The 19,000-nt window shown below is 52.8% G+C and overlaps 5 protein-coding genes across 5 annotated transcripts; 4 read left to right on the top strand and 1 right to left on the bottom strand.

The window, feature by feature from the left end:
- Positions 1-2,398: 2,398 nt before the first annotated feature.
- Positions 2,399-2,956, top strand: J4E78_008682 (uncharacterized protein; the record flags this gene model as incomplete). The annotated part of the gene is made up of 3 exons (XM_049369282.1): positions 2,399-2,456; positions 2,523-2,839; positions 2,891-2,956. The coding sequence occupies 3 exons, from the start codon at positions 2,399-2,401 to the stop codon at positions 2,954-2,956; spliced, it is 441 nt and encodes a 146-aa protein (XP_049218983.1).
- A 2,687-nt stretch (positions 2,957-5,643) lies between these two features.
- J4E78_008683 (uncharacterized protein) lies at positions 5,644-6,995 on the top strand (the record flags this gene model as incomplete). Its single annotated transcript, XM_049369283.1, has 3 exons — positions 5,644-6,088; positions 6,141-6,904; positions 6,957-6,995. The coding sequence occupies 3 exons, from the start codon at positions 5,644-5,646 to the stop codon at positions 6,993-6,995; spliced, it is 1,248 nt and encodes a 415-aa protein (XP_049218984.1).
- A 180-nt stretch (positions 6,996-7,175) lies between these two features.
- On the top strand, positions 7,176-7,867 carry SAT3 (Short-chain dehydrogenase/reductase sat3; the record flags this gene model as incomplete). The annotated part of the gene is made up of 3 exons (XM_049369284.1): positions 7,176-7,179; positions 7,388-7,798; positions 7,863-7,867. The coding sequence occupies 3 exons, from the start codon at positions 7,176-7,178 to the stop codon at positions 7,865-7,867; spliced, it is 420 nt and encodes a 139-aa protein (XP_049218985.1).
- A 6,666-nt stretch (positions 7,868-14,533) lies between these two features.
- CYP6 (Peptidyl-prolyl cis-trans isomerase cyp6) lies at positions 14,534-16,167 on the top strand (the record flags this gene model as incomplete). Its single annotated transcript, XM_049369285.1, has 3 exons — positions 14,534-14,613; positions 14,730-15,965; positions 16,140-16,167. The coding sequence occupies 3 exons, from the start codon at positions 14,534-14,536 to the stop codon at positions 16,165-16,167; spliced, it is 1,344 nt and encodes a 447-aa protein (XP_049218986.1).
- Positions 16,168-16,654: 487 nt separating this feature from the next.
- On the bottom strand, positions 16,655-18,883 carry J4E78_008686 (uncharacterized protein; the record flags this gene model as incomplete). The annotated part of the gene is made up of 1 exon (XM_049369286.1): positions 16,655-18,883. The coding sequence occupies one exon, from the start codon at positions 18,881-18,883 to the stop codon at positions 16,655-16,657; it is 2,229 nt and encodes a 742-aa protein (XP_049218987.1).
- Between the last annotated feature and the right edge of the window lie 117 nt (positions 18,884-19,000).

Consider the following 19,000-nt stretch of genomic DNA (forward strand, 5'->3'; position numbering starts at 1 on the left):
GCGAATCTTCACGATCTACAACTGTCAAACTTCAGACGTGAGTGCGATCTGACAGATGGGCCTGAGCCGCGTGGTAGGGTTTCGGACGGTATTTCCTGAGGGGTGCGATTGACCGTTGGCAGATGGGCTCCGATTCTTTTGATGGGGTTCACGACGGATAGGCGAGGCGCGCTGAAACGATGCACGTTGGAAGGCGGGTCGTAAAGGGATAGGAAAATCAGGACGGGTATCTGAATGAATCGCTGAAAGTGGTATTCGCTACGTTATGTCGTTAGGTTAGATGCAGAGGCTGGTAACTTTGGGATTGATGACTGCAGTCGCGGAGGGGATAGCGTTGGCAGGTACGGAAGGTACGCATTGGGGTGGCGGATCTGGTTCTAAACTACCGCCCCTTGCGCAGAAGACTGCATCGAAGACGCGAAAGACACATGGTAGGAGCCTGCTGTGGCTTTTGCGTTAGAACCGCCGAGGCTTGAATTCATCGCTGTTGAAGGCTCTCTGTGCTCGTGGTTGGTAGCACCAAATCTAACGGGCGAGCATTGGCGTGGCGCACACGGCCAATCAGGGGCTGTCTCGAAGCGCTCGAGGAACCCCCACAAAGTTTGAGCCCGCTACTGCGCTGTGCTGGCTGCATGTGTACAAGATCTCGCCTCTATTTTGGGACCGTCTCCATCGTACACGGCTCGACGGACGGCAGCATGCGAATTGCCGGCCTCGTGGATGGCCGACGATATGAAGAAAGTCTTGTTAGTCCCGCCTTAGACCGTGATGCGGGAAGCGGTGTGCAGTGCGAAGAAAGCCGAGAGAAGTGGTTCTCGGCGATGTGATGGATGCTGAGTGATGGTGGAGGGCTAGATTCTGGGCTGTCTTCAACTCCGACATCTGGATTACTGTTTACACTATCATAGATTTCCCAATTGGGAAGCAGCGTAAACAGATGCCACGGTCGCGCCTTCCTTTTGCTCGCCGTTGACCAAAGCACACCCGCAGAAAACAACATCAGGCCATTGTTCTGCACACAACCACACATGCCCTCTGATCGACAGCTTGTGAACCACGTTCAATTCTCCGACAGGAGCCTTGCCAAAAGCTTCACCATGAGTGCGAACTGATACCGAACGAGTATCGTACCACTTTGTTTTGCGTCAACGTCTGCCATGGCTGCCAGCCCCCACCGTGACGGCATTGACAGCCACGAGGGCATCTGAAGTAAACTTTGTCGTATGATGTTGTTTGATGAGCAAGCCTGAGGAACCAGGAGCGAGCTTCGATATGATCTTCCATGCAGATGACTGATCATCATGCACCAGGTTTGCGGTTGGAGACCTGAGGCACAGAACAGAAACCGGGACTCAGGCATCCGTCGGGACGGATTATCTGAGTGCTGCCGTGCCGCACGTGCGATGGCGATATCTGCGGAGAATTACCTATTCGATCAGCGTGGCCGATTGTTCGCACTGCGCTGGTTTCATGGCTATCGTGTACGTCAGAGCCAGCGGTAACGCGAATCGGCTTGCGTAAAGGCGTTTGGCAAACTCTTCGCCGCCACCATCAACGAAGTAGCGGCATAGAATTGTCTAATGACCTGAATAATGTCTCCGCCGAGAAACAGTCACCAAGTCTTAGACAATGGCTACAAAACCACGTGAACGCGAAGATTCACGCCTAGCTCCGCCCTCGCTACACTACCTTTGCCAAGCTAGCGAGCATCAGCCGTTCATAGGATTGATAGGATAGACTAAAATGGCGGCGCGATCCAGGATACTGGCACCGTGGCTGCAGAGAGGCTGGCGTCGCATGCAGCATCACAGCAGCCCAGCCAATCGCGCCGCGCACACGCCCAATCGTCCACGAAGCGGGTCAAGCGGCTACGAGCGACCATCTCTCCCCCCAGCGCGCGCCGAGCCAGAAGAAGAGTGCGACAAGGGTGCGCGATGCAAGGCCCTGGCGCATAAACTGTCTCTACAATTGCGGTCGACACCCGCTGTCGCTCCCGATATACTGACACGCCTGCCGTCGCGAAGCTCAACGGCAACACCACGCTGCCTGAACACCTAACACGCCTGATACTCGCCTACGCCTCAGCCCACCATAACACCTACCCACTATACACTCCACTCGACTTGCTCCGTGCCTGATCTCCCCAGAAGCCTTACCGCTTTCGCCACGCCTGCAAACCGCCCATCCGCGACCAGGCCAGTGTCTATAACACAAAACCTCGCCCTGCCACACCCAAGCCCATCGATGCTCATCTGTCGCTGAGGGACTACTGGTAGTCGAAGGGACATTTCCACTTTCTTTTCTTCATTTTTTCTATTTACCTTTATTTTCTCACCTATACGACCGCGGGCTCGGTTTATTGCTCGTATCCTTTCTTTATAATACCCGTATTTCGACAATGGGCAAGTTAATCAAGAACCACTGGGCGCGCCTCGTCATCCTCACGGCTGCTGCGTGTAAGTCTTACCCCACAGCCATCGACACCAACACCATCACCAACACCATACTAATTACAACTCCAGATCAAATAGGAGCTGCACTCGAATGCTTCTTCTGGCCCAAGATCTTCTGGGACTTTGCTACCAAGAACCTCGATGGCGCCGTAAAGCCCATCCCCGTACTCCAAGTCATCAACATGATTCTCGGCTTCATCGGTCTAGCATGGGAATGGCCATTGCCACTGCTCGCTGGCACAGGACTGCACCGCTCGATTGAAGCGCGCCTGATCATCTACCCGCTCAGTGCGCTGTGTGCGCTCTTGATCTACCAAGGCACCAACTCGGGACTCTACTACATCATTGGCATGGGAGCGTACTTTTGGGCGTTTAGCGAGGGCGAGGTATGTACCATTCTATCCCTATCAGACATCGACGTACTAACGTCATTCCAGGTCGTCTGCCCCGAGCCATGGACTCTCCCCAAGCGTGGTTCCACAGCCCGCAAGATGACCGCATAGTCTGGCCCTTCCGTAGACAGCAACAATGCACCTCAACTTCGCTTCTCACAAACTATACCCCGCACACGGCTTTCCATGTACAATGTCCACGTAGACGACGTACCACTCCCAACTCTCTGGCAGACCACCCACCATGATTTAGCGATTTTCCGGAACCGTCCACGAGCGGACGCGTTCAACTCAGCATCAAAGACGAGCAGCAGCATTCATCTCACGATACCAAAAACCCCAACAAACGAGCAGTCGAGCATCCTATCCGAGCCCGCCTGTATTATCTTATCCATCATGGACAGCGTCACGCAGCGAATGTACGGGCGCTAGGTGTTTGCACTACTTAACAAACTTACAAACGAACAAAAATGAATCAATAACCAAAAACACATCATGACGCATTTGCTCACTGCACTTCTCAGTCCTTCCACATATCGCTCTCACCCAACGTTGCCATTCTCCAAGGATTTACCTTTTTGCCTTTTGCTCTGACTGCTGTGACATCTCTGACATGACAAAACCTGAGGCAACTCCTCGTTTCAGCCCCATCCACACCCCACAATTCCCTTCCCGTTTCGCTCTCCCGTTGTATGCGGTGCATGCCTTGGCCTAACGGGCTTCTGACAGCTTGCGCCTCAGTCAAGATTGTCAAGGAAATTGGCTGAGAGGCTTTACCTTGGCTAGGGTTCAAGGTGGATGACATGTCTTGCGTGTCTACTAATCTGAGATGTGAAGTTGGCATCACACGCCATATGGATTACTATGCCCATGAAACTCGCTGTAATCCGAGTGTTGCACCACCCTTTGTCTAGCATTGCCTGATCGTGCAGTGACCTGGCACGAGTATGATACGGCTGCCTGAGTGTACCCGCAAATCGTTCTAGACTCCGCACGAAGAACATGATAGCAATGTCGATCTTTAAGAAGATGGTAGATAGTGCGGTGTTGGGTTTGGCATTCGGTGCGGAGGTAGTGGTAGGCATAGTGAGCATGGAGCTGGAATTATTGTGGATCTGCGGAGATACATGTTAGCGTTTGTCTAATCGGAAAGCAGGAGTAGGATGCAAGAGGGCAATCACTTATTTACTGATCAGTTATGATGCCATATTTCCCCGCCCAAGACACTACCTTTGGCGCTCGAAGCTCTCCTTGCTGTGCCAGCCATCGCTGGACTGTTGTCACGAATGTTTTGAAGAGTCAGTTCTGGGCGGCTTAAAGGTAGGTTAGTACATCCATTGCCCGCCACACAAATACAGGCTTTCATGGTCGGATCTTGCGGAGATATGAGCACTACGAGAGTGTATGGGTAAAGATAGATGACTGAGGTCTTGAAGCTGTGCTCGCGCTGGTAGGCGCATCATTGCGACGCCCGTTGGAAGGCATCATCGTGGATGTGGCTTTGAAAGGCTGGGCTGATTACAGAGCTAAGTGTGTACGATCACAGCATCGCGATATCGCAAAGGAAATGTTATACGTTGCTCTTGGGTGAGCATGGCGCGTCGCTGCGAGTAGGAAGGCGCGTCGAGGCGATGGTGGAGGGATGACGACAATACCTCGACGCGCCGTCGCACAGACCAACATGATCCCGCCTGCGCTCCTTCAACACCTCCATTACTTTCTGTGTCTCCCTCTTTCTCATGCGCGCAACATATGGAATTGCGCTATCGATTCCCTATCGATTCGGCCCTGAATATGTGTGGTCATGTAAGCTAGCAACCCGGTTCGCCATATCAGCAGTGGCCAATAGCCCTCAGAAGGCTATTTATCCTACTCGTTCCTGTATCTCCTGCGTGGGAAAGTCCTGCAGGCTGCGCGCAGGTCGCTCGTGGCTCTGCATGTGCTTACTGTCAGCACTCTATGCTCAGGTTGCTCCATGATAAGTTTGCTTCGCCTGTCGCGCTTCTTCGAAATGAATATTCCACCTTCTCTTCTCGGCCCTCAATATGCTGCTCCGAAGTGTTTTACCGCTATGCTTTGTTATACTTACCCAGGCTCGTACGCATCTCGGACGTACTGCGCAAGTGATTGAAGCAAGACAACTCAGCAATGAGACGACATACGATTTCGTTGTTGCCGGTGGTGGCATTGCGGGGCTTACGGTTGCAGATCGTTTAACGGAGAACCCAAATGGTACATCACTCGCGTGCTCGAAAGGCTTCAAATTAATCGTACGCGATAGTCACAGTACTAGTAGTCGAATACGGCCCTTTCGACCAGAGAGAAGATGGTATCATGATCCCTGGTGCCTATTTTCCGGTGCCTTACCTCTGGCTGCCCTTGATGAGTACGCCACAAACCGCGCTTGGTGGTACATCGTATGGTGTGCCATGTGGCAGGGTGGTGGGCGGCGGGTCTGTTGTGAACGCCATGTTCTTCCATCGATCAGACGCAGAGCTCTATAACGCTTGGGAAGAACTGGGTGCGACTGGCTGGGGTTGGGCTGATTTGTTTCCGTACTTCAAGAAGGTATGGTTTACTCTCGCTTTGTGAACTGTATGCTGATGAGGAGAAGAGTGAGACGTTTACAGCACCGGACGCGGATTATGCAGCTAGTCACAACATTACCTGGGATGCTTCCGTACATGGCTTTGAGGGCCCAGTGCAGGCTAGCCATGCTCCTTATGACTACCCGGGTAGCGGTGAGTCTCTAGCGACCCAGCTGAAGTATCTGAAAGCTCACTATCAGGGTAGCCAACATGTACAACGGAGCCCTAAAGCTAGGTATCCAGCCAGCCCTAGACCCCAACAATGGCCGCGCTCAAGGCATATTCCGCCTTCTTCGCTCCGTTGATCCCGAAGCCCAGACGCGTTCTTCAGCTCGAGTCAATCGCTATGATAGGGACGCTACGAGGCCAAACTATCATATCCTCTCGAATACGGCGGTATCGCGCATTCTGTTCGAGAATATCACCGCTGTAGGCGTGGAGTATATCAGCACGTCGAATGGCCAGAAACACACTGTCCAAGCGAGCAAAGGAATCATCATAGCTGCTGGAAGCGTTCATACTCCGCAGATCCTGCAACTTTCTGGGATTGGCGACACTGCTCATCTAAAGAGCTTGGGTATTGAGACTGTTTCAGGTCTCCCTGGTGTCGGTCGAAATTTGCAGGATCATCTGGTTCTGAAAGTGAATTACAACTGTACGCGACTGAACTCCATACTTGTCATTTATGGGTCGGCTGATTGATTCAGATACATCTAATCACTTCCCGAATGGCGGTTCATTGCAGTCCAACGCCACGTACGCCACAGAACAACGCGCTCTCTACGACGCTGGAAAAGCAAGCGCATTCGACCTCACTGGTACAACTGGTAATCTCATGATTCAGCTACCGCTGTCAAACTGGACGAATGACTCCGCATCTATCATATCTCGAGCATCTTCATTCTCAACGATCGACGTACTCGGCAACGATATGAACCCATCAGTCCTCGCTGGCTACGAAAGACAGCGTGCCATTATCATCAAGGACATCAACATAGAGGCTGTGGGTGGTCTATCATGGAACACCGGCCCAGAAACAAGCATCTACATGACCCGCCCTCTCAGCCGTGGTTCAATCACCATCAACTCAACTAGCATCCTTGACGCTCCACTCATCGATTACGGCGCGCTGACAGACCCAACCGACCTCGACATGTTATACGCGATCTACATGAAGAACCGCGAACTAATGGCAACACCTGATATTGCCATTCTCGGTCCCAGAGAGACAGCACCGGCACCGGGCATCAGCGATGAGCAAGAAATCAAGGAGAAGATCAAAGCTGCCTTGCAGCCGAGTAATGCACACCAATGTTGTACTGCTGCTATGATGCCAAGAGAATATGGCGGGGTCGTCGACCGGCAGAATAGAGTCTATGGCACGTTCGGACTGAGTGTGGTGGATGCGAGTACGTGGCCGCTTGTTGCTGGTGGTGGGCCTCAGGCTACTGTTTATGCTGGAGCTGAGAAGGTGAGGTTATGATCGAGGAAAGCTGGTATTCATATGTACTAATGATGCGTAGGCCGCGGATATGATCAAGAAGCGTCACGGATTGCTTTGAGATCCGTCTCTTGATGTGCTTGGCGTTCGTAAGCCGCGGCGTGGACATGGAGAAGCTGTCGGGGTTTGCGGAGTTATCGCTCTTGACTATCTGTCGGGCGTTGATCTCATCTCACGTGTAGTCTACATTCAATGCATAGCGTTCTGAGGCAGCATCGAGGTGTTTATGCGTGGCTACTAAATGGGTTCTCGCAGGAAGAGCTATATATACTTGAACGTACGAGGAGCAGTTCTTCACTTCACCAACTAATCGAGTCGCACTCGAGATGGATACTTCAAAGCTTTTCAGTGTCGAAGGCATGATCGCAGCGGTGACAGGTGGAGGCACAGGTACCCTCTCTTCTTACCATCATCTCATATTGATACCTCCTTCACTCCTAACACCAGTGTTAGGAATCGGCCTCATGATAGCTCACGCCCTCGCCTCCGCGGGCGCGTCCAAAGTATACATCCTCGGGCGCCGCGAAGACAAACTCTCAGCCGCAGCCTCTCAACACGAAAACATCATGCCACTCCAATGCGACATTACATCCAAAGCATCCCTCCAAGCCGCCGTAGACTTCATAACACAAGACATAGGCTACATCAACCTCCTTGTCGCAAACTCCGGTATCTACGGTCCACCATCAAGTTTCATACCCAGCTCAAGCGTCAAAGAACTGAGGGAGCATATGTTCGAGAACATATCTATGGAAGACTTCACACAGACCTTCCACGTCAACACTACTGCGACGTACTTTACTATGCTGGCTTTTCTCGAACTATTGGATGCAGGAAACAAGAATGCCATAGCCGGTGGATTTGGTAAGCCACTGAAAGAAGGTAGTAAAATACCGAGTATACAGTCACAAGTCATTGTCACGTCCAGTGTAGGCGCTTTCCTACGTGAGTGGCAATGCGCGCCAGCATACGCGGGGAGTAAAGCAGCAATTATGCATCTGGTCAAACACAGCAGTACAAGGCTTGCGCCGCATGGTATCAGAGTCAATGCTCTGGCGCCTGGATGTCCATCTTCCCCTCCCCGCAAACCTACCGTTCCGTGGCTAACAGCACGTCAGTCTTCCCATCTGAGATGGCCAACGCAGTTATCGAAGGCAGAGACCCCAGTACAGAGAGCGTCGACGATCCAAACTTCATTCCTGCACGAAGATTTGGCGGAGAGGAGGAGATGGGTGGGACGGTGTTGTATCTTGCGAGCCGGGCGGGGAGTTTTTGTAATGGGTTGGTGCTTGTGAATGATGGGGGGAGGTTGGGTGTTACGATGAGCAGTTATTGAGGATGAGAAGGGTAAGGGGTATGTATGAGTAGCTGTCATGTCGATATGAAAGCAAGCCGTATATTCTCTTATTTCCAGCCCTGGACGAGAGTAATCGCGACGCCGTTACATGCGTGCTGTGACTATGACATCACAGACGCTAAACATCCACCGCCTGATGCACGTCGTTTGCGATACTTCCGCTGATCATGCCTCGCAGCGCAAGCTCTTTTTCCGACCAAAAAGATGTTTAATGTCCGACCGGCTAGCAGCAGCTGTAGGACGAAGGAAGACAAGGCTGAGCGAGAAGCCTTCACCCCAGCGTTCCTCAGCGGCAAGCGCTATGACAGGTGGACCACGACCCACCATCTACTGCCCACCGCCATCCCCAACCCCCAAACCAGCCTTTCACAAAATCCTTCGATACCACAAACCCTCCTTCTAGCTCCCAACCCATCACCTCTGTGTCCCTCACCCCCCTCCCGGCACCACTTCCCCCATCCACACGCATCACACCGCCCCTCGGCCCCTTTCCCCATCCACCACCACCCTCCTACAACACACATGCAACGCTCTTGGGATAATCCCCGTAGACGCGCCGTACAGAAGTGGAGCCTCATACTACGCATCCAGTCCTGCATGTTCTGCTGTGCGACACCTGCTGACCGGCTTTGTGCGTGTGTGACGGGCTGTCGTGTGTAACGCGAGCAGGGAGGATATGCCTGCACCTGCCCTGCGGCAGGGTCCAGATGCAGCCCGGACCCGTGTTCTGAAACGAGCGTTTGTTTACTGCGTTTGGTGGTGTGGGTTCGGGGCGGTGTGTAGCCTGCGATGTATGTATGTGGGGAGACGGATGGTGGAAAGCGGTATGTGGAAGAGAGATTGCTGGTTGGGGTGTGTCGTTACGAGGTGGTGTGGGTCTGTTTTCGGGGTTTTGCAGCGAGTGTTTGGGGGAAAGTGACATGCGATCAGGCGTGAGCTGAGGTATCTGCAAGTCAGGCAGGGGTATACTGTTGGAGTGTGGTTGCGCAGCTCAAGGTAAACTCTTTAGAGAAGCGAGAACGTGCATGTCTTCTTTGGAACAACGTGAGAGTGGTGAGCAACGCGCGTCAGGTGGTGACAGTACCTTGCTTCACTCTGCAAGTGGAACCGTGGGGTTGAAGCTCGTTACGATTATCATTATTCGCTCATGACACCTTTTATGCTAATCAGTACAAAGTATCCGGTACATGACCTCCTATGTTTCCGTGGTATCGCATGCGCAGCAACCTTATACACACTAAGCTTGCGACATGTGCTTTTCCCAATTTGAGCGAGTGTGAACGTGATAAGAATGCGGGGTGTGTTTAAGGAGCGGCCCTGGCGTTTTGTCTTGATGAGAAGACATGGTAGCGATACTGGTGTACAAGAATAGACATTAGCCGCCCAAGCAGAAAACAATCGTAACGTTTCGTAGCGTAGCAATGATGCTGAAAGCAATGCAGTGTAGAACATCGAGACGAATACATAGCGTTACAACACAGTGTTGAATGAGCAGAAAGGAAACATGGTTTGATGAACGCCAACCGGAAATGGCTCACCTGTTGCTGAGGACAATGCGAAAGCGTAACGTGAACCGGGCCGAGAGCCATGCTCATGATGATGACGGAGTGCTCGACGAGTCGATTGCCGGGACTAAGATGCAGAGAGGGAACAGCGTGCTGGCTGAAGCTCCCCGCCCAAGGATGCAGCGATGTGAGATGTTGTACATTGGCATAAATTCAGACCATTAAGTACCCCACGGCGATGAAAAAGGATTGGGATACGCAATAGTGACGAGATAAGAAGAGTGATGCAGGCAGGCTGATCCGCCGTGATGCTGAAGGGGGTATCTCAGTAAGTGCTGTTGAGGTTTCCCATCGAGGTGCGGTGGAGCTGCACAGGCTGCATGTTCCGATTCTGGCACGACTCGCGATGCAAGCTGCGATTTCCTGGGGAGCTCCGTGTTTGGCTGTGGCTAAGAGGTGTGTAGCGATGACCACTGACGAGTGTGCAATCGCTCGATGACTCGCCACTTAGCGAGTTCCGCTTTGACGACGAGTCAGGGCTGTAGCTGTATAGATTCGTCTGTGAGGCTGGGCGTGTCATTGGGCGTGTCTCACGGACATAGGAGTAGTTTGTCGCTGGAGCTGGCGCACTCATGCCTTCGAGAAGACCAGATGTACTGAAGTTCAGCTCTAGCTGAGATGCAGTGGTGGTGGCAGTCGCATCGTCCGCGGTCGACGTTGTATTTGGCATGTAGCCCATCCTGCTCTCCGCGTTGTCTGGCATGACCGGGGATATTAGTTGGGTAAAGGCATCTGCAGATGACGCCCCGGATGCGTTGGCGTGACTCTCGCTGTCGGTAGTCCACGGTAGTAACGATTTCGCGAAAGAGCCTCTACCGTCCATACCCGAAGTGCCAATAGCCTGGGCCGAGCGGAGACGAGCATCTTGCATCTGGTCTACAACATGGCTGCTCTGAGCTGGGCTCGGTTGTGGCATTGGCAGTTGTCTCCTAGGCACACTGGAATCCAGAGGGAGAGGTTGTCGTGGATGGGGCCTCTCAGGGATAGTCAATTGCAGAGAAGACATTCCGGTATTGAGAGGGGATACGTCCGAAGGTGTGGCTAGTCGACCATTTGTATGAGCGAATTGCAAGTCCTGATCAAAGTATGTGCTTCCTTGCTGCAAAGACTTCGCAGTTGGCTGAGTCCAGCGATAAGCGGGCGTGTACATGTTTGTGTTTGCGATTGCTGTAGACTGTGGTAGATATGCGGGTGGCTGGTCGAGAGGGTAGGCGTCAACCGGCGATGTGTCTTCTGAATAGGGAAGAGTCCATGCTGAAGAATAGGCCGGCTTCGAATCGAGTTGTGAATATTGCTGATTTGGCATGGGGCGTGCATAAAGACCGCTATTGCCTCCCGTAGAGTACATGGACATCATGTTGTTATGCGCGGTAGCCATACCACTGAGGCTGTAAGCCATGCTTCTGTCGTCTAGCACTTTGTGGACGGAATCGGATCCCACCTGACTGAATGAGTGAATGTACAAAACGCAAGCAACTAACGTACTCTGTGGAATTGACAGCCTGCCGGTTCTACTCCAGCCGTTCGACAGTTGACGCACCCAATACCATTTCCAGGATCGCCGCTGCATCGAATCTTCCTCTTACGGCAACGCGCGCACTGGAGACAATGTTAGTAAAAGTAGGAACAGCATTTATAGAGAACGTAGTTAGGAGGGCAGCGAAAAATTGTGTTCTTTGTGAATGGTTCCGAAATTGTTGAAACACATGTTGACATACCGCTACTGCAATGCGACGTCTCGCTGGCCCATTTCCCATCATGGGTTCTTCCATGCTGGCTCGGTTATGCATACCGCCCACTGGGCCGCCCATGGGATAACCTCGTGGATTTTCTCGCGTATTATGGGCTAAGGACAGCGGAGCATTGCGATCGCTGTACATGTATTTCGGATAGGACAGGTTGTGAGGCAAACAGCGTCGCGGACTGCCGTACTCCATGACTGACATACTGGCGAATCAACTGAACGTCAGCTATTTCAGTCTCCATGACCTGAAGTTGACTTACATCTCACAAGGATACCGACAAGATCGACTGTTGGCGAATTACCCACAGGTATGATTCGGATAGCGTTCGCGGGATGCAACGCCCGAGTCAAGAAAGGGCAGTAGTTGATGACTGGACCGTGGGCGCTCCTCCAGGGAGAAAGTGTAATGAACCGGTGAGCAGGTCATACGATGATCGGCTGGCAGGATTATGTTTATAACCCAAACGAGTTCCTTGCGTCGGCAAAGACTGTTATACTGGATAAGAGAATGATGCAGGGCGAACGTGGCTCCAAAGAATGGCTTCGAGAGTGAGTGTTGATCAGGAATTTGTTTGTGACCTCTGTCCCCCATGAGGGCTATCTCGTTAGTGCCTCCGGACACCTGCATGCATGGATGCGGTACGGTGACTGTACAAGAACCTGGGCCTGCGCTTCCAAGAGAGCACTGGCCAAGCCCCGCGGAGAGAAAGACAGGTGAAACATTGTACGGCCTAGGTCCTGTGAATACTTCTTCATGACAAGCGCCAGAGCCGAATCAAGACCCATGAAGTATGTGATGTGGCCCCCACCCCTTCCTCGACGGGGCTATCTTGTAGTCGTGAGGCTTTAGCAGATACCCAATCGGACAAACACTGATGACTTTTCCCGTTACAAAGAAGCCACGTTATCAGCTATGCTTGATCTTTCGCAAACAGTCGATGGATGTTTGTAACTGACATAGTGTTACCGCGGATCCGGGATGTGAGGCACGGATTTGACAGTTTCAATCGACTTGCCCTAATCCAGGACGAGTGCGCCAGGCTCGCAGGGGTGTCAAAAGAGTTAGTGCGCTACACTTGCGAGGAACGGGCTTTCTGTGAGGAATAACACGCTGTCGACCAGCGAAACAACCTACTAAGGACTCTCAAGTCTCGTAGTACTGCTTGTAGCATATATTGGCACATTTGATCCTAGGAAGGGTCTGTTGTCAGATCAACTAATCGCTTCGAGCATACATGGCTTGCGCTGAAACGTACCTGCAGATGATAGCCAGCCTCCTTGAAGACCCTCTGATTGGCTAATTGACGAGCCAATACCGCTGGTAGTACCTCCGATCACGTCATTTGCTAACAATCTGTTCAACCTTACAAGTTTGGCCGCTGAGGATGGTCCAGGGAGTTGGCAGAGGATTGTACGATTGGCGATCCAACAGCCCTGCACTGAACATGTATGCTACCGCTGGCATCTATCCCACAGCCCCACGGCAAACGGATATACGGGGGGAAAGCTGGGGTAAGGTTCCGGTGGGTCCTATGCCTATTATGGATCGCGGTGAACGAAAAGAACTGGATCCGATGATGGGCCGGCTTCCAGATGGTACCACGTAGAGCCGATACGAAGATGATGCTACGTAGCGTATCTCAAAGTAATGCTCCGTGTTCACTATGGGTGACTTATCCGAGCGCGCTCGAAGCTTGAGTATGCCAGGGGGTGAAACAAACCTGCTCTGCACCTCGAGGGCCCTAGGAGTAGTAGCGCTATGACATATGGTGAGGACCGGAATTGCTCGATCTGTCGATGTAACAAGCCAATGTGCGCAGCACAGGCCAGCGCCAAGCTGCAAGCAAACTTCGATGCGCATCCCATGTAAATGACCCATCATCGTAAGGCGATCTTTCTGGGCTCAAAGCTTCATACCCCGGTTCAATGCATCGATGCGCATTAGCTTGTGCGTCAAGTCGCACAGTCATGTTGGGTCAGGCTATACCCGCATCCAGTCTGAAGCCCGTGGGGTTGGGATGACAGGCAGATTACAAGGCTCGTGGATCCATCGTTGCTGTGCGTCTCTGGAAAGATAGGTTGCGAGTACGCATGAGCGAATTGCTGAAGCTCCGTCTTCGCAGTGACAGTGTCACCACACCTGTAATTGTCAGGCATGCTGTGTCGCCTCCCTGGAGCAGAAGAGCTCCTGCAATCTCGAAGACAGCAGTGATAACAGTGATTCCTCCACTTCCAGCGAGATAATCCCGCAGTCCTCGAAAAAGGATGAACTGGTGATTCTGGTCTGGGCTGGCTGTCAGGCTTCGGCTGGTAGCAAGTCGAAGCGAGAAGCAGAGGCCCGCTCCAGGATTTTGACAGCCGGTGGTGGGGATATATGCCCAATATACAAAACGATGCCCTTTGGTCCAATGCTCCTGACGGACGGGGCCGGGGATTTCGGATCGATATGCAGCAGGCAATGCAGTGGCTGCCCGAATCTGTGTGTGCAGGGATGGCCGTCAGACGCCGGGTAGCACTCAACGGTCCGCCTCTCAAAAGTACTCAGAGCTCTTTCTTGGTACTCGCACTATTTCCGGACAATGGCTTGACAGGCGTGGAAGCCTGCATCTCTCAGGTGCATCCCAAGTTCGATCTGTCAACGCCGGTAGTGTATGCATCAGGACGCTGCTCTTGCATGTAGACAAGCGGGACCAAACGACGATCTGAAGCGCGGGCTGATGTGAAGGCTGCTGGGGCACGTTGCCCAGGGAGTATTGGCTCAGCAGCTTGCGAGACGTGAAGGTGGAGAAACGCGACATGTACCTGGAGCTAGACCAGATTGGGCGTTACGTCATGATGACTAAGCGTCAAGGCTACGCGATCTCGGATGCTGTCGCGCGCGTTGGCGAACCTTTGCGACAAACACTCGTTCTCGGCACAACATAGCCCAAACCATGTCTGTGCTGCTGGAAACGTCACTCGGAGATATCACCATCGACCTGTTGGTCGACGATGCGCCCAGATGCTGTGAAAAGTAAGTCGATCCAATCCCCACGCGCGCCTTGGGTTTTCGCACCTGCATACTGCATGCTCCATCCCGCTGTCGCCCCAAGCTGAGCATAAACAGACACTGACAATTTGTCGCCTTAGCTTTCTCAAGCTGTGCAAAGTCAAGTACTACAATTTCGCCCCCGTCCATAGCGTCCAACCAAACTTCTCCTTCCAGACTGGCGACCCCATCGGCCCTGGTTCCAAAGACAGCGACGGCGGCCGCTCAATATGGGGCTTGCTCGACCCCGCACAGCCCGCGAAGAAGACGTTCGTACCCGAGTTCAAGCCTAAGCTCAAGCATGCCGAGATGGGAACCGTCAGCATGGCGACCGCGCCGAACCCCGAAGATCCAGACGAGCGGTTCGCCGGCAGTCAGTTCATCATAACGCTGGGACAGAACATCGACTACCTGGACGGCAAAGCGGCCATATTCGGAACAGTGGTAGAGGGTTTTGACACGCTGGAGAAGATAAACACGGCATATATCGATGACCAGGGCCAGCCACTCAAAGACATCCGCATACTGCACACAGTCGTCCTTGACGACCCATACGACGACCCCACCGGCCTCGTGGAGCCACCCGAGAGCCCTGTACCCTCCGCCGCGCAGCTCGCCACCGTCCGCGTCGCGTACGATGAAAATCTCGAGGAGGACAACGACCCGGAAGCCCTGGAAAAGGTCCGCAGAGAACGTGAGGCGCGCGCACAAGCCCTCACGCTCGAGATGGTAGGTGATCTGCCATTCGCCGAAGTCGCACCGCCTGAGAACGTGCTGTTCGTGTGCAAGCTCAACCCAGTGACGCAAGACGAGGATCTGGAGCTCATCTTTTCGCGATTCGGCAAGATTCTCAGCTGCGAGGTCATCAGGGACAAGCGCACAGGTGACAGCCTGCAGTACGCCTTTATCGAGTACACCAATCAGAAGGACTGCGAGCAGGCCTATTTCAAGATGGATGGTGTTCTGATCGACGATCACCGCATACACGTCGACTTCTCCCAGTCCGTCTCCAAGATTGCCGACGATTGGCGGGACGTTACCAACAAGAAGCGGAGACGGGCTGCCGGCGGCTTTGGTGGTATCGACAACCTCGAGAAGAAGAAGCAGTATCGTGATGGCTCCGGACGCCAGATCATGTCGGATTCTGTTGTCAACAACTTGGTGGCCGATCGCGACGTTTCAAAGGACACCGCGCCACGGCCGAGGGATAACGGTAGAGATGATCGACGAGACGACACACGGAGGCGTGAACGGAGGACGGAATACCACGACGACCGCTTTAAGCGAAATCGTAGTCGGAGCCCCAAGCGCGAACGTCGCGATGGTGACGATGGAAGGTACAATCAGAGGAGAGAGCGAAGTCGTAGCCCAAATCGTCATCGTGACAGCCGTCGGGAGAGGAGTCGGGATCGCTATCGCCGGGATGATCGGGACCGCCGGCGATGAGGCCACCATTCTGTAGATCGAGGCAACTTTGGTGTTTGGGATTAGGGCCAAGATTGTACCGTCAGTAATGCGTCGTCTGGCTGGTCCTTCTAAGTAGTTAATGCATATCCTCATAAATTGCCAACGCGAAACACGAATCTGGTCACATCTTATCGCGCGGTCAGGTATCGTGTAAAGTATATTTGCTTTTCGATACATTCTACATGTATCTTCTATTACTTTAGGAAATGACTGACTTTAATGTATATTTTTTATGATCGATAACAGAATCGAAAATGAACTTCACGCAGTGGTTACCGTGAGCTTCCAAGCGTGTGTCACCATAGTAGAGGATGTTGCTTGTCGAGCGCCTATTGCGTCACGCCGGCAATTCACCTTCGAGTACCATCGTGTTGATGGAGCACTCGTGAGTGAGCCAGGCGTCGTATCGTACGGCGACGCGATGGTAGAACAGTCTTCTTTCCTGAACATTTGCAATGTTTACCAGCCGATGAGGTTTGAGGTATCGGGAAACATGGCTATCGTCGGTTGCCGGTAGCGAGGCGTAGTGTGTTGTTTGCGTTGTGGACGCTGTTTCCTTTCAACCTGAGACGACGGCAGTATTATGCGGGAGTTCTTCTGTATCCTCCTCTTCATCCTCATCCACCCCCTTCTCAGCCTCATAAAAGTCGATCAGCTCATCACAGCACGACCACCAAGTAGTCTGCATCTCCAGCTCCTGATCCAGCGCCTCAAGAAGACCCTCAGGCGGCATCACGGGCTCGAAGATGCGCGCAAAATGCGTTTTGAGCAAGTTCTCCGCAGATACCCAGCCACCCTTCCCCAGCCCCCTAATGAACGTCCAATAATTCAAACGACAATGAGGTATCTCGCGGAGTAGCTTGTCTATGAGGCCCTCTGCGTACCCACCTTGGGTTACTGCGGCGACAGCGGCTTGGTAGAGACCCGACTTGAGCGTCAACTCTGCGTTTTCGGCATCGCTGGCTTCTGCTATGGCGGCGGCGTAGATCTCGCGGTAATGTTCGTGGTTCCATGCCATGTACGGCGATTTATCGAGGCCAAATGTGTATTCTGGGAACCAATCGCTTCGGAGAAACATGGGGACGGCTGTGGCGCCGATGCAGCGTGGTGCTGCCATCGCGTTGTCCCAGTCGATGATACCTGTTACGTTGCCCTCGTCGTCGCAAAGGATGTTTTGCAGATCTAGATCATCGTGATGGAGGGTGAAAGTCTCGCCAGGCTGCCCGCGGAACACCGACTGGTGATAGAGAATAAAATAGAGGATGTCTCGGACGCCACGTTCTTCACGCCCATCGTCTTCTTCCCATGTTTCGTTGCATAGGCGTTCGATGTTGTCAGCACTCATCTGTCTTATCTTGGCTCCAAAGCGGGCTCGAATGTACTCCTCAGTTGTAGCAGCCGGTGGACGCTTGAAAACCTCATCGCCATCTTCGTATGTACAGTGGCACGTGGGTCCAATACCAATGAAATTACCGTCGTCGTCGAAGTTAGGTGCTCCAATGGCCTCGAATTTAAGGGTCTGAATCTCAATCATTACCCGTGCCAAAGAGCGTAGGAACTTGAGACGCTTCTTTTCGATATGGGGAGGCGGGACATCCGCATGTTGGAAAAGCTCATTATCGACGGAGGGATAATCTTCTGGAAACCAGATATTGTTCGCAGGCGTGCCGGGTAACATCGTCATTAAGATGTACGGGAAACCAAGCGCGTTATCGTGCCCAGTGGAGTAGTCAATCACCTGTGCGACAGGTGCGTTTGTATTCTTTCGAATGTACTCAATTAGCTGAGCCTCGTTCTTCAGCACGTAGGAGTCTTCCTCCTGCCAGTGTGCGCGCGTACCGTGGCCAGGCACGCGGACAACGTACTTGCGAGTCTGCTCGCCTTCACAAACAGTGACGAAAGTCGCTGCATTGAAAGTGCCTTTCGCACGGCGCACTACGTCAACAGTAGTGGTGGGCGAAGACGAAAGATCGCAGGCCTTGATCAGTTCGCGGTACTTTGCATCGGGAATTGCCTCAATCGTCTTGAAGTCGCAACGCGGGCCGTCACCTTCATCTGAAAGGTCTTTATTGGTGTTCGCGCTTTGACAATGCTTGTCCTTGTTAGCACCAGGAAATGTACCTGAGTCAATAGCGGCGTCATTGTGTTTTGGCTTGTTTGAATCGGAGTTGGAGGGTCGGGAGGCCCTATGTTGCGTGAAAGCGATCTTCTTCCAGAAAGCCTTCAGACAGCCGGGAAAACGAAGTGTCTTTTCTTTCTTCACGGGAAGCTGCTTTGGCTTCGCAGAGATCTCGCCTTCGGTTTGGATCACGGTATTTATTGGGACCTCGCAGGCGACAAGTACCGGCGAGTGCACAGACAGGCTGTCTTGCTTCTGGATTGGTGATCGCTCTGGATCCGAACGCAGTTCGGGAGAAAGAGAGATGCCTGGCACGAAGAAGTTCTCGCCGCAGCTAAGACGTGGGAGAGAACGTTCGGTTGCAGCCGTTGACTTTGAAGACGATGGCGAGTTTGGATCAGTATTGCAGGCTTCTGAAGTGTGAGAAGAACCCGTCGTGGCTGTCGGCGTGTCGCTTGGTAGACGAATCGGAGAGTTCGACTGATTCGTCAAGGACGGCTCTTCAGAAGTTTTGCGGCCCAGGGTAGTAGATAATGAGTACTTTATGGCTTTGCCGATTTTAAACACCCGTTCTAATGGGCTACGCAGAGTAGCGTCGGACGTATTGGTGGTGGTAGGCAAGGTCGTAGTCGCCATGCGCCCACCCTTCTTGATCTTAAAATCGAACATTGGTGTAAATGTATATTGGTTCGGCTCGGAATTCCCTGCGCGCACAGATAGGAGTTCGGTGGTCAAGTATTGGTATCTCAAGGAGTGAGTGCTGCTGTTTTGGAGGTTGAGTCGCCA

The sequence above is a fragment of the Alternaria triticimaculans genome (genome assembly GCF_023758025.1).
Source record: "Alternaria triticimaculans strain BMP 0046 chromosome Unknown scaffold_16, whole genome shotgun sequence".
NCBI lineage: Eukaryota > Fungi > Ascomycota > Dothideomycetes > Pleosporales > Pleosporaceae > Alternaria > Alternaria triticimaculans.